Here is a 15,000-nt window from a genome sequence, read left to right as displayed (position 1 = left end):
CCTGTGTTCGTTGGTGTGTTCCGCGGTGTTTCTGTGTTCTTGTGTGTTCTTGCCAGCGTGAGAGAGGGAGAGAGAGAGAGAGAGGAGGAAGAGTTATGCAGGGACGGTGTGGGAGGAACTTAATGATGTTTACCAAGAGAAAAAGAAGTAAAGAAATTTAGTCAATTGCCAGAACAGAGACGAAGTAGATTGATTGTGGAAAGAGAAGAGAGACAAGAGAGAGAGAGAGAGAGAGAAGAAAGATTGCCGTCACTGCAACGAGGGAGAACAGAGAAGAGATATCGGAGAAGAAAAGAGAGAGAGAGAGAGAGAGAGAGAAAAAGAGGAATATATAACCATCAGAGCGAGAGAAAACAACTGAACTAATCACAAAAAAAAAAAAAAAAAAAAGACAAGACACTAATTAGATATTCCTGTCACCGCAGCGAGAAGGAAGAGAGAAGAGGACATATTGAAAACAGAAGAAAATAATCAAAACCACAACGAGAAGAAAAAAAAAAGAAAAGAAGACAAAACAACAACTAAAGAACGACAAAATAGAGCAGACCGAATATTCCTTTTGTCGCAGCAACACGAAGGAAAAAGAAGGAGCTGCTGACCGAGGAGGCAAAGGAGGACATGGGCATGACAGTTATAAATGGCGCCATGAGTGACTCCCTGTACAGCCACCCTACCATTTCCCTCGATCTGTACAGTCAACTTTACGGTAAGCACGAGAAACTATAGTGTGTGTGTGTGTGTGTGTGTGTGTGTGTGTGTGTGTGGTAGAATTATGGAAGGAAGAACGGGAGGACAGAAGGAAAGAATGAGAGGGCAAAGAAAGAGGAGGGAAAGAGAGGAAGGAAAGAAAAAACGATGGAAGGAAAGGAGGACATGGAAAAAAATATGGGAGGAAGAACAGCAGGACAGAAAGAAAGAATGAGAGGACAAAAAGAAAGAATGAGAAGGGAGGGAAAGAGAGGAAAGGAAGGTAAGAAAAGACGAGGGAGGAAGGGAGGACAAGGAAAGAATTATGGAAAGGAGGAAGAATGGTAGGAGAGAAGGAAAGAATGAGAGGACAAAGAGAGAGAGAGAGAGAGAGAGAGAGGGAAGGGGAGAGGACAAAGGGAGAGAGGAAGAGAGGACAGAAGGAAGAAACGAAAGAAGAACGAAGGAAGGAAAAGGAGGGAGGAATGACAGAAAGAATTAGGAAAAAGGAAAAAGAAAAAGAGAGAAAAAAGGAAAGAAAAGAAAGAAAAGAAAGAAAAGAAAAAACACCACCGCCAATCTACACCCTAAAAAGAAAAAAAAAAAATCACATCAAATCAAAGGACAACAAACACCACCACCACCACCACCACCATCATCACCACCACCACCACCACCACAAAAGAAAATCAATCCTACACAACCTTTTCCACTACCACAAAAACTCCACCCCACAGCCTTCCACTCCACCCCACAGTCTTCCACTCCACCTGACCACCTCTACATTAATGGAACTCTGCCACCCCTCCACTAGATGACCCAGAGACAGGTAAGGCAGGTGCCGGGGAACATCTGCTATCACCCGAATGAATAGTAGTAGTAGTAGTAGTAGTAGTAGCAATAGTAGTAGTTAGGTTAAGTTAGATTGGTTTCGGTTCAGTTCGGTTCGGTTCGGTAAATATCAATGTGTCCCTATCTGGCTGTCTGGTGTTGCGTCATTAGTGCGTGTGTGTGGAGGAGGAGGCGCAGTGGGCGGGTGAGGTGAGTCAGTCAATGCGTAGGTTACGGAGCGAACGTTTGTCTCGAAGTGGAAGGATGTGGAAAATTACCTTATAAATGGCAAGTGAGTGGAATGTAGAGAGTGAGAGCTCCGGTTAGTGTTTGTGAATGAGATTGTTTGTTAAAAGGAGGTTAGGTTGATGTATAGAGGAGGAGGTTGATGGTGATGATGGTGGAGATGATGATGATGGTGGTGATGGTGGTGATGATGGTGATGGTGGTGATGGTGATGTTACTGTGTATTTTCATGTTTTTAGGCTTTCATTGTGTGTTTCTGAGTTTCTTAATGTGAGAATTATGAAAAAAAAACAACACTTGAAATGCTTCACTATCATTTTTACTGGGAAAGTCAAGAAAGCACTTTTGAAAACCTCACAGTACCTCACATTCTTACCCCGGAAGTTACGAAAAGCACCTTTGAGACCCTCCTCCCCCCACAGTATCTTTAATTCTTACTACGAAAGTCAAGAAAAACACTATTGAAAACTTACATTCTTACTGCAAAAGTAAAGAAAACACCCTTGAAAACATCATTATCTTTCATTCTTACTGCGAGTCAAGAACACCCTTACAGAACCCCCAGCTACTTACATTCTTACTGCGAATCCCCAAAAAACACCCATCAAAATCCCACAGTAACATACATTCTTAACGCGAAAGTTAAGAAAAAGCATACTTGAACCCCGTTCCGTAGCCTGTAACTTACATTCTTACCGCGAGAATCAAGAAAAACACCTTTGAACACCCCGCTGTACCTTTCCTTCTTACAGCGTCAAGAAAAGCACCCTTGAAAACACCCAATAACTTGCATTCTCACCATGAAAGTCAAGGAAAACACTCTTAGAAAACACCTTTGTAAACAAGTAACTCATAATTCTATCAAGGAAGTCAAGAGAAACATCTTTGAATACACCCAGTAACTTTTCTTTTTTATGCAAGAGGGAAACTAGCCAAGGACAAAACATTGAAAAAAAGGTCCACTTGAATGCAAGTTCCCTAAAAGATTAGTGAAGAATTAGCCAAAAGTGAGGGACAAATGTCTTGATATCTCCCTCTTAAAACAAGTCAAGTTATAGGAAGATGGAAATACAGAAGTAGGCAGGGAGTTCCAGAGTTTACCAAAGAAAGGTATGAATGATCGAGAATACTGGTTAACTCTTGCATTAGTGAGCTGGACAGAATAGTGATGAGGGGAAGAAGAAAGCCTTGTGCAGCGAGACCGCAGGAGGAGGGGAGGCATGCAGTTAGCAGAATCAGAATCAGAATCAGAATCAGAATCAAACCTTTATTCCATTTTACAATGGTTATTCTTCGATCATACAAACATTGTGAGATCAGTGATGTCCTAAACAGATAAAATAAACGTGTTTAACAATCAATTATAATACATGATAATTATAACTAAAAAGCTAAGACATGTGTATGTGTCATAATTAAAACTACATAATATTATAAAACAAGACAAAATTATGAATAAAAAGCTAAGAAATGTGTCTGCGTCTGCAAGGTCAGCAGAGCAGTTAGCATGAAAATAGCGATAAAAAGATAGAAAGAGATGCAACATTTCGCCGATGAGAAAGAGGGTGAAGACAGTGAGTCAGAGGAGGGGAGCTGATGAGACGAAAACTTACATTCTTAACCACTAAAGTCAATAAAACACCTTTGAAAATCCATCTCTGAAACCCAGTAGCACACGTATTCTTTTTAATGAAAGCGCAACACTCAGGAAAAACAATCTGAAGAAACACCTCACACTACCTCCTAGCATTGTAACAGTACAGTGTGTTCTTACTTCTTACAATGTTCCTCAGTTCTCAATGTGTGTTCTCAATCTGTGTTCTAAAAGTCTAACCATACATTCCTACTCTTACAGTCTCCTAGTATGCTCCCCAAGTGTGTTCCTACGTGTTCCTATTGTGCGAATCATGAAAACACACCCTTGAAAATCACTATACCTCATGATATTTTGTGTGATGGAAGGGGCGGTCTCTGTCTCTGTCTCTGTGTCTCTATCTCTCTGCGTCTCTACGTCTCTGTCTCTTCGTCTCTGCGTCTCTGCGTCTCTGTGTCTCTGCCTCTGCATCTCTGTCTGTCTCTCTGTGTCTCTGCGTCTCTGCGTCTCTGTCTATGTGTCTCTATCTCTCTGCGTCTCTGTCTCTCTGTCTCTATCTCTCTCTGCGTCTCTGCGTCTCTGCACCTCTGCGTCTCTGCGTCTCTGCGTCTCTGTCTCCCTGTCTTTTCTCTCTGCGTCTCTGCGCCTCTGTGTCTCTGTGTCCCTATCTCTCTACGTCTGTGCCTCTATCTCTGCGTCTCTCTGCGTCTCTCTCTCTCTCTCTCTCTCTCTCTCTCTCTCTCTCTCTCTCTCTCTCTCTCTCACACACACACACATCTGAGCCCCCCCCCCTCATGACCTATCCTTCCTCCGCGTCACTCCATCAATTATACACCACGACTCTTTGGTGAGGCTCTCCCCGCTTACTCCAGCCCACAGAATCAATACCAGCGGAGTGATTTCAGTGGCAAGGAATCGTTTTACTGGCTTGGCGTTACATATATACACACATACGCACACTAGCACCGCCACCACCACCACCACCACCATCACTCACAAGGCGACAGGAACCTCTAACAGCAGCAGAACAAGCAAAATAATGCACCACAAAGCGAGAGTAGGAGAAATGTTATAGTGTTGTTTTATGTTACTGAATGACGAGGGAGTGTTGAGGTGAGAACACAGAGCAACACAACACGAAGACTAAAATGTAGATAAAGAGAATATGTGAAGAGATTGAAAGTTCTGGGAGAAAGAGAGGTAGAGAGGAAGAAGAGAGAGATAAAAAGAGAGAGAGAGAGAGAGAGAGAGAGAGAGAGAGAGAGAGAGAGAGAGAGAGAGAGAGAGAGAGAGAGAGAGAGAGAGAGAGAGCGGAAAGTAAACACTCATTAGTAATACTACTACTACTACTACTACTACTACTACTACTACTACTACTACTACTACTACTACTACTACTACTACTACTACTACTACTACTACTACTACTACTACTACTACTATACACACACACACACACACACACACACACACACACACACACACACACACACACACACACACAGGCAGAAAATAATTCACGTGTGTGTGTGTGTGTGTGTGTGTGTGGTAACCATGGTGTTTAACAGTAAGGTATGTAAGCAACGTGAGGAGGAGGAGGAGGAGGAGGAGGAGGAGGAGGAAGGAGGAAGGGGAGGAGGGGAAGGAGGAGAAGGAGGAGGAGGGAAGAGAGAAAGAGAGAAAGAAGAAAGAACTTGTGAAAATATTGGTCAAATAACACGTTTACCGAGTGAAGTGAGTGAGTGAGTGAGTGAATAAGAATGGATAACAGGAGAAAGAAAAAAATAATTACACGAGAGAGAGAGAGAGAGAGAGAGAGAGAGAGAGAGAGAGAGAGAGAGAGAGAGAGAGAGAGAGAGAGAGAGAGAGAGAGAGAGAGAGAGAGAGAGATTATAACCATTCCACGTAACCACTATCCACTGATTGCTTCCGCCTTACAACCAGACTCTTCCTCTCCCCTCCTCACTCCTTGACTTTGAAGGAATTCCAGGAAGGATAACAATACATTTCCTATAACCCTCATCTTTTTCACGGGTCAACCATCAATACTGGGGAGAAAACGGACGTACAAATAGCTTAGAGAAAACATTTATTTTTAAGGGTAGCTTTTCTAGTCTTTTTATTTTCGTGTGTTTTATTAATTTTTTTTTCATGTTAGATTATCTGATGGTGACTGGTGAACTTTGTACTTTTATGTGGCAAGTGGCAGAGCAACCCAGGGAGGAAAAAAAGGTGGATGGAGTTAGGTTAGAAGGATGAAGGAAGGAAGGAAGGAAGGAAGGAAGGAAGGAAGGAAGGAAGGAAGGAGAGAAGGAAGAGGTGGATTAAGTTAGAAAAGGAGGGCAAGAAAAGTAAGTCAAAAAAGGAAATAAAAAGAGATGGAAGAGGTGGATGAAGTTAGGTAAGAAGAATTATAGACGCTAGTAAGTAAGAAAGAAAGAAAGAAAGAAAGAAAGACAGGAAGGAAGAAAGTAGATGATGAGATAAGGAAAGGAGAACCAAAAAAGTAAAGAAAAAAAAAGTAAATAAATAAAGGAAAGGGTTATAAAGGTGAGGCCGTGAGGGAGGCAAGTGGCGAGGAGGAGGACGTCATTATCTTGCCCTGAAACACAAGGTAAGGCTGTGTGTGGTATTTAGGTTAACAGTGTCCACCCAGTTGCTTCTCTTCCTTCACTCAATTACGCATCGATTAACCCATAAGAGGAGGAGGAGGTGGTGGTCACACACACACACACACACACACACACACACACACACACACACACACACACACACACACACACACACACACACACACACACGGTAATGTCACGTGAGTTTTTGTGAAAGTGTTGCAAAACTTTGTTATATCATTGTTGAGTAATGATAATAATTCTGCATCAAGTGTTATGCTTCCGTTAATGTCGCGCGCTGGAAGGCATTCTCTCTCTCTCTCTCTCTCTCTCTCTCTCTCTCTCTCTCTCTCTCAACACAATAATTACACTTCTCTATCCCTTTTTCTCCTTTCCCCTTTCTCTCTCTCTCTCTCTCTCTCTCTCTCTCTCTCTCTCTCTCTCTCTCTCTCTCTCTCTCTCCTTTATAAATACCATTTTCTTTCTTAAATTTTTCCGTTGCATTCCCTCTCTTTTACATTTCCCTTCCTTTTCCAGAACCTTTCCTTTTTCCTCCCATTACAAACACAATCCTCGTTTTTATGCACTTTTCTGATTCTCTTCTCTTTGTATTTACTCCCCACAAGTCACACATTAACGTTATAATATCAGGAGATACGAGGCAATGATAAGAAACAAGCTCTTCTCTCATCCTGTCTCTCTCTCTCTCTCTATACAGTCCTTTTGATCTTCCTCTCCAAGCACTTCTCCTAACTTTTATTTTTTCTTCCCTCCTTTCCTTTATATGCGTCACGTACACACGGAATAATGCCAGGAAATCACAGGCAACAGGAAGCAAGCGTCCCTTTCTCTCTCTCTCAAGTCTCTGCCACTGTACTCTCAATCATTCATCCCTTTCTCTGGTACACTCTTGGAATTCCCTGCCTGCTTCTGTATTTCCATCCTCCAATGACCTGAACTCATTGAAGAGGAAGGTTTATTTCAAGACATTTATCTCATTCTTTTGGTTAACTCTCTCGACATTGTTCGGACTGGCATCTCAGTGGGATCTTTTGTTTTGATAGTTTTTGTTGTCCCTGCCCAGTTTCCCCTCCTATACAGAGCGTGAGAGGTTGTGCAGTGCTTGAGATTTCATAAGGCAGCTATCATGTGTGGGATTACCAAGAAAGGACAAGGAATAAAAGAAGTTAGCCTTGATAAAGTAAGATTTCAGGAATTAACAGGGTAGGACACGATTATAGAGGGTTGAAATAAAAGATTCGAGGATAATAAGGTGAAATGGGTTCTCTGTGTGGTGGTCTGAGTGGAATAGAGTTTTGTTAGTGTCAATAGGTAGTTTTTGAAAAGATTGGATTAATGTTAGGATGGGAATGGCAAAAGAAAAAATATTATACAGAAATTAATTAGAAAAAAGGAAATGCGTATAGGAAGAGTTACGGAAATAATGTGTTTGTAATTAAAAGAAAAGAAAACAAGGACGGTATATGTAGTTAGGTAGGCATGTCTTATTGAGGGACTGCCACGTGTAGGCCTAATGAAGGAAAGGAAAGAAAAGAAAAGAAGGAAATGTATATGGTCTCTCTATCTCTCTCTCTCTCTCTCTCTCTCTCTCTCTCTCTCTCCACTGATTATATTATACAATGTTTACTTTATTCAACACACACACACACACACACACACACACACACACACACACACACACACACACACACACACACACACACACAGTCATCAACACTCACTCAATTCACTCACGCATCCAACCATTCACTCACTCACTCACTCCCTCACTCCCTACGTCGCTCACTCACCATAACCGTGTCGTAAGTAAGCGCGGTGACGGTGACTGGGATGGTGACTGGGATGGTGACGCAACATTTCTACCTCATAAATACGCACGACCGTGAACATTAACACGAAAGGAAAGGAAAAAAAAAAAAAGATAATGATGCGTCTACAAAAAATAATGGATAAAAATGAAATGTGTATAGAGAGAGAATGAACGAAATAATGCGTGTGTAATTATACTGAAAACGATAAAAAAAAAAAAAAAATGGAAATAAACAAGAAAAGGTCTATGTATATACGCAACCGTGAACCATTAACCCGAAGGAAAGGGGAAAAAAATGATAAGTAAATAAAAGATAAAGAAAAATAAACGATGCATACGAAAATTAATGGAAAAAAAACGAAATGCGTATAAAAAAATCAATAAAAATCAATAAAAAAGAAAAGAAAAACAAGAAAAGGTACATTTGTGAAAAGATAACTACAAAACAATGAATATAAATGTAAAAAGCAAAATGACAAAACTACAGAATAAATGATCAGATATAAGAAAAAAAGAATATGAATCAAGATAAAAAGAACTAAGAAGAACAAGAAGAAAAAAAAAAAAAAAGACACACACAATAATCATTCAAACATTCAAAAGATGCACGCCCGACAAGATGGCCGACGATGTAAACAAACCCGTCTCTTGAAATCTTCCTTCCTTCTTTCTTTACTTCCTCCGTTCCACTCCTACGCTTTCCATCACCGCTGTTTTTCCCTCCTCCCTTCTTGGCGTAGCGTAGAGGAGGAGGAGGAGGAGGAGGAGGAGGAAGAAGAAGAGAAGAAGGAGGTTTTCTCTTCCCAGTCACGCGGAAAATTACGCACGGCAGTAAAAAACAACAACAACAACAACAACAACAACAACAACAACAACAACAACAACAACAACAACAACGACAAGAGCTTCACGAAAACCTTTCAGAATGACAGATTATAAACGTTTCTGATTCGCTGCTTCCAGTCATGACATCACACCGCGGCCTTGCTCCTGATTGGTTAACGCTTTACTGCGACTCTCTTATTGGCTGACGCATTAGGTGACGTGTGGGAACAGGAACCAACCCGCGGGAACAGCTCTGCGCGTTCTCGTTGGCAGTTCAGAGTTGGAATTACGGCACAGGAGAGAGCCGCGCCCCACACACGTTGGTCTTGTGAGGGAGTGATATTGTGATTCCAGCGCGTGGTGGAAAGACAGCAAGGTGGCGATGTTGGTGGAAGGTGAGGCGACGCAGTACTGGCACGCATTTTTACCTTGAGATTTGTGTACGATTAGACCATTTTCTTGACATTAGGAAGGGTCTATGGAGGTCAGAAGATGAATAGCCACAGTCTTCACTATTTTAATTCCAACACAAGTTTCTGAAGCTGTATGAAATCACCAAATAATAAGCAGAATGAATATTAATACGCGTCATGGTACTGAAGGGGCTAACCTTTTCAGTACTGGGACGCGTTTCTACCTTGAGTTTTAGATGTGATTAGACGATTTCATTTACATTAGGAAGGGTGCATGGAGGTAAGAAGATTAATGGCGAGAGTCTTCACATAAGTCTCTGAAGCTTTATAAAATCACTAAATAGTAACCAGAATAATAATGGCACTAAATGGTTTAACCTAACCTAAACACCGCGTCCCCCACACCCATTCCCCACCGCCCCCCCAAAAAAATAAAAACACCCAACCCAACCTAACCTAACTTAGAGTAACCTAATCTAACCTAATTTGACCTGACCTGACCTGACTTGACCTAACCTAACCTAACCAGGACGCAGAGTCAGGGATGTACACTAAGACGCTTTGTTCTTTCACTATGACTGTCATCAAAGGCCACAAAGAGGATTAACCGGATTTTGAGGTGCGTTACTCCTGTTGATAATGTTGTGAACTTGTTAATCTGTCACTAGAACCACAGAACACCTTTAAAGATCCGTGTCACGTCAATTTGAGGCTTTCCAATGTATAGTGAAGGTGCGGCACAGAATTGTTTCAGATTATTGACCTCAGACACAGACAGAAGCTTATATTCTTTTAACTCGTCCTTCTCTCATACGAATATTTTTTTAATGTCACAAAGGTAAACAGTCGCATTCTTACTATAGTTTTTCTTCAGTGGATATGCAGAGTTGTTAAAAACCACCTAGATCATAAGAAGGGACTTGAAAACCACCGCTGTTGTCAGTATAGGTTGCTGAAAATAGTCGAGAAGAGACGAAGTATATAGTATTTTAGAAAGTGACTCGAAGACTAACACCACCACTAACACCACCACGCATTGTGTTAGGTGGTGTGGAGGTAGAAAAAGAGATAGAACAAACAATCAGATACCCTAAAAGCTTCTTAATACACTGTTTGAAAAGTACTGCAGGTGTGCCGTAGGAAAGAGATAGAGCAAACAATTAAAGGGATTGACAACTAAATGGGCCCTTGTTTTTTATGTTACCCTTGGCCAGCTTTTCCCCTCTTACATAAAAATAAATATCCTAAAAGCTTCTTAATATACTGTTTGAAAAAGTACTGGAGGTGTGACGTAGGAAAAGGATAGAGTAAACAATCAGATGTCCTAAAAGCTTATTAATACAATGAAAAGTACTGGAGGTGTGACGTTCCAGCGCAGCGCCAAGACACCACTGAAGACAACTACCGAAGAAGCGATACAAAGCGGAACAGTTCACAAGAAGACGCAGCTTTTTGGAATGTAACAATGTGTGGATGAGTGCGAAAGAAAAATAAGGATAACAATACAAGTGGAATACGGATCAAGACTAAGATCAAGAACAAGGCAATCCTTCCTATCAAACTAAGCTGTTGAGTTTTTTGTAATGTTTTGAAGAGAATGTGACAGTGTGTGCTTATAAATGTGAAGAAAAGTATTAAAAAAAAAGAAAATAGTGATATGAATAAAGTATACGGTGCATTTAACCCAGAACCAAAATTAAAATCGAGATTGCTACTTGTGATCAGACTTGGCCGTTGGTTCTTGTTACATTTTGAAGTTTGTTAGTGTGCCGTTGTGTCTGTGTACAAATGTTTTAAAAAGATAATTAATAGATAAGTAAATTCTGTAGTAGTGAATGTTAATGTGCCGCTGTGTCTGTGTACGAATGTTTAAAAGAGATGATAAATAGATAGGTGAATTTTAAATGGCTTGACTTTTCAAATTAGTAACTGACTGATCGAATGAATGAATAAGCAAGCGAGTGAGTGAATGAATGAATGAACGTTTCCAAAGTGACATTATTTTTTTTCTTTTTCACGTGATAAGAGAAACAAAAGCGTGACATTAACACACACTCTCTCTCTCTCTCTCTCTCTCTCTCTCTCTCTCTCTCTCATCATTCTGTGTCGGGGTTGGTGATTAGACTGAAGCAAAAATACAAAAACAGCGAAATTTGTCGAACTAAAAAAAAAACAAGAATGAGAACAAGACTTGCATTTTTCTTCACCACGATGATGCGCCAAAAGTTGTAGTGGTGGTGGTGGTGGTGGTGGTGGGTGGCGGTGGTGGTGGTGGGTTGGTGGTGGGATAATTGTCATCACTGTTACGAAATGAGACGTGAAGTGACATGATTATAGTGATTAGTGGTGGTGGTGGTGGTAATAGTGGTGGTGGTGGTGGTGGTGGTGGTGGTGGTGGTGGTAACAGTAGTAGTAGTAGTAACGGGTGAAGGAGAAAGAAAGAGAAGGAGAAGGACGAAGAGGAGGAGGTGAAGGAGAAGGAGGAGGAGGAGGAGGAGGAGGAGGAGGAGGAGGAGGAGGAGGAGGAGGAGGAAAAGAGCAACAATAACAACAATAATAAGGAGATGAAGAATAAGAAAAAGAAATGAAGAACAAGTAGAATAAGAAAAATAAGTAGAAAAAAAGGAAAGGAACAAGAATGAAAAGAAGAAGAAGAAGAAGAAGAAGAAGAAGAAGAAGAAGAAGAAGAAGAAGAAGAAGAAGAAGAAGAGGAGGAAAGATAACACAGCGGAAAGGGAGAAAAAATAAAAATACAACAGAAACAACAACAACAACAACAACAACAACACCATCAGTAGCACCAGCCAGCAGCATCACCACCACCACCACCACCACCACCATTACTAGCAGCAGCAGTAGCGTTAGCGTGAACAAACAAAGACGGAGACGCATTTAGCAGACACGCACAGGAGAGATAGATACACGCGCCTCGACACACGCAAGTCTTCGCTGCGCTCATTGCTATCTTGACGGTGATAAGGCGGTGGTAGTGGTGCGCGTGGGGCCTGGGAGAGAGAGAGAGAGAGAGAGAGAGAGAGAGAGAGAGAGAGAGAGAGAGAATTACAATCATTCTACCAAGGCAAGCGGAAGCTGGGCGTTACCTCTCTCTCTCTCTCTCTCTCTCTCTGACCGCTGGAGCAAAAAGGTAGAGAGTAAAAGAAGAAATGGACGTAAAGAAAAATAATTATAGAAGAGAGAGAGAGAGAGAGAGAGAGAGAGAGAGAGAGAGAGAGAGAGAGAGAGAGTGTGTGTGTGTGTGTGTGTGTGTGTGCGTGCTAAGTCCAGTTGGCTGCACGCGTGAGTCCCGTCCATCATTCTCTCCTCTCCCTCTCCTCTCCTCCTGTACCCCACTCCTCGCTCTCTCTTCCCCACTCACCTCTCCCCCTCTCTCCCTCACCACTAGTGTTATGTCACGTGCTAATCCCAGTCTCTCTCTCTCTCTCTCTCTCTCTCTCTCTCTCTCTCTCTCTCTCTCTCTCTCTCTCATATCGTTCGTTTTTGTATCCTCAATGTTTTATTTTCCCCTTTTTTTCTCCTCTTCGTCTTCCCTCTCTCTCAATTTCTCTCTCACTTTCTCTTTCCACCCTATCCTTCACTTTCTTCTCTGTATTTTTCTCTATTTTTTCTCTCCGTGGTGTACTTAATCCTGTGTGTTTGTCCGTCTGTCTGTCTGTCTGTATCTATTTATCTATCTATCTATCTCAGTCCTCTCCTTCTCTCTCTCTCTCCTACCTCTCTCTTTTTCATCTTATTCATACTTTCTCTTCCTACCACTACCTTACATTTCTATTTCTTCCTCCTCCTCCTCCTTTGCTTTCCTTCACTCATTCTCTGTCTCCCTCCCTCCTCCTTCAATTCATTTCTATTTCCCTATCTCCATTTCCTATCCATCCTTTCCATATTACATTTTCTATCACCCTTCTCTCATTTTCCTTTTCTTCTTCTGTTTCCATACTCTCCATCACACATTTTCTATCTATTATCTCCTCTCTCCCTTCCTCTTTCTCTCTCTCCATTTCCCTATTCATCCTTTTCATCTCTCTCAAGTTTTATCACCCCTCTTTCATTTTCCATCTCTTCTTCTCTTTCCATCCATCACACGTTAACTTTTTATTCTCTCCTCTTTCCTCTTTCTCCTTCTCTCTCCGTTTCCCCCATCCTTTCCTTCAATCTCTCCTCCTACCTCTCTAAAAACACCCAACAATTCTACCCTTCCCTCCCTCTCCATCAGGCCCCGTGGAAACCAACAAGCAGGAAGGAGAGAGCGCCCCGCCTGTCTGCACCTTCGTCAGCCCCGTCAGGTAGTGCAGACAGCCGCTGCGACGCCAAGGTCAGGAAGAGTGTAAAGGGAAGCCGTATGGGAGGAGAGACTTCGCCCTTCGCTATGGACAACAGGGACCCTAACAACCTCAACCCGCACATCCAGGTGAGAGAGAGAGAGAGAGAGAGAGAGAGAGAGAGAGAGAGAGAGGAGAGGGAAGAAGTGTAGATGAACGAAGTAAGTGAGAGTTTAAAGACAGAAAAGAAGAGGGAGAGGGGTTGAGAAGAAATAGGTAGTGAAGAGAAAGACAGAGGGAGTGTGGGGAGAGGGAGAGAGAGAGAGTGTGTGTGTAGATGAAGAGAGAAAGAGGAAAGGAGTTTAGAGACAGATAAGGAGAGAGAAAAGTGGGAGAAATAGGGAATGAAGCGAGACAAAGGGAGTGAGGGAGTTGGAAAAGGAGAGAAAGGAAAGGAGGTAGACGAAGGAAGTAAGAGAGAAAGAATTAGAAACAGATAAGAAGAGAAAATGGGTCAAAATAGGGAATGAAGAGAAAGAGAGGGAGTGTGTGGGAGTAGAGAGACAGGAGTGAGAGGGAGCAGGGAGAGGAAGTGGATGTTGCGAGTCAGGGATAGGAGAGAGGAAGATAGAGAGAGGGAACGAGAAATTAACTAATGTAGCTACATAGTGGATATATTTTTACCTGTAGGATCAAAGGCACGCGTGAGTTGCGTGATTACACTACCTTCTAATCAAGGGGACAGGTGTGAAAGCGGACGTACAGGTAGAAATGCGTTGTTATGCATTGCCTTAGTTACTGGTCGAGCAATACTATAGGTGGATTTGGTGCTATTGAGAGCTTGTGGGTCTTCTGTTTGGCTCATTGCACGACTTTTCAATGTCTCCCGTTCCTCCAAAGGGATTAGACACTTATAACTCAACAGGTTCAGGAAGATCAGTGATGCACGAGTCCTAGAGCATATCCCACCTCTGCCACCAATGCACGGTCTCACCTCTGGGCGTCCTATCTGCTGCCATTGTCGTATCGCCTCAAGCTAGGATATCCCGCCGTTGCCACCACTTGTATTGCCCAAACTCAGGGTGTCCCCACCAATGATCATCTCGTACATGGACAACCCCAATTGAATTGCCACTAGAGAATCACCACAACACACACCACAACACACAATCAGTGCATTAAATTACTCTGAGTTTTGGGAAAGATATACCGCGTCCGAGAAACTTACACCGCAGTGGTACAACGGTAACGAGCGCTCATGGGGCCGATGTATGTACAGGAGCACGACTCCGAATCCTGGTTAGTGTGTGAGGTTGCGCAAGGCATCTACTCACGGCAACGGTTCCCAAATGCAAACACTCACAAAACAAAACAAAACAAAACTGCCTTGACTTTACTCTAATGAAAGTTCCCATGGTGTATCAAAGAAAAGGAAGGAGTCTGAAAAGGAGTGTACTGTTTCTGAAGCATATATTGTAAGGATCAGCAGTGAATAGTGGAAGTTATGAAACGTATAGGATGCGGCGTAGGTAGTAGAAGAGAGGGCGAAGTAAGAGCTGGAAAGGAGTACAGTACAACATTTCTGGAGTGTGTTATTGAGGTCTGCAGTGGAGGGTGCAGGTTATGAAAGCATCAAGGTCAGAGACAGGGGGGGGAAAGAGGCTCGTGAGAATATTGCTGCATG

The 15,000-nt window shown here is 42.3% G+C and overlaps 1 protein-coding gene and 2 long non-coding RNA genes across 4 annotated transcripts in view; 1 reads left to right on the top strand and 2 right to left on the bottom strand.

The window, feature by feature from the left end:
• The window catches only part of LOC123520038, an 87,227-nt gene that overhangs the window by 61,888 nt on the left and 10,339 nt on the right, over positions 1-15,000 (bottom strand). The gene's annotated exons all lie outside the window — the stretch shown is intronic.
• The window catches only part of LOC123520035 (caveolin-3-like), a 51,421-nt gene that overhangs the window by 30,704 nt on the left and 5,717 nt on the right, over positions 1-15,000 (top strand). Inside the window, exons 1-2 of one of the 2 annotated variants that reach the window (XM_045281882.1) lie at positions 1,406-1,516; positions 13,271-13,465. In XM_045281882.1, coding sequence (XP_045137817.1) covers positions 1,502-1,516; positions 13,271-13,465 — 210 coding nt within the window. In that variant the 5' untranslated portion in view covers positions 1,406-1,501. Of the gene's footprint in view, positions 1-1,405; positions 1,517-13,270; positions 13,466-15,000 lie in introns of those variants that run through there. The other variant, XM_045281881.1, reaches the window with a different exon arrangement.
• Positions 6,383-15,000, bottom strand: part of LOC123520039 — a 15,845-nt gene continuing 7,227 nt past the window's right edge. The window contains exon 2 of the long non-coding RNA XR_006679153.1: positions 6,383-6,432. This is a non-coding gene — a long non-coding RNA (uncharacterized LOC123520039). The remainder of the gene's footprint in view (positions 6,433-15,000) is intronic.

The sequence above is a fragment of the Portunus trituberculatus genome, chromosome 46 (assembly GCF_017591435.1).
Source record: "Portunus trituberculatus isolate SZX2019 chromosome 46, ASM1759143v1, whole genome shotgun sequence".
Lineage (NCBI taxonomy): Eukaryota > Metazoa > Arthropoda > Malacostraca > Decapoda > Portunidae > Portunus > Portunus trituberculatus.
This window is presented reverse-complemented; position numbering and strand designations above follow the sequence as displayed.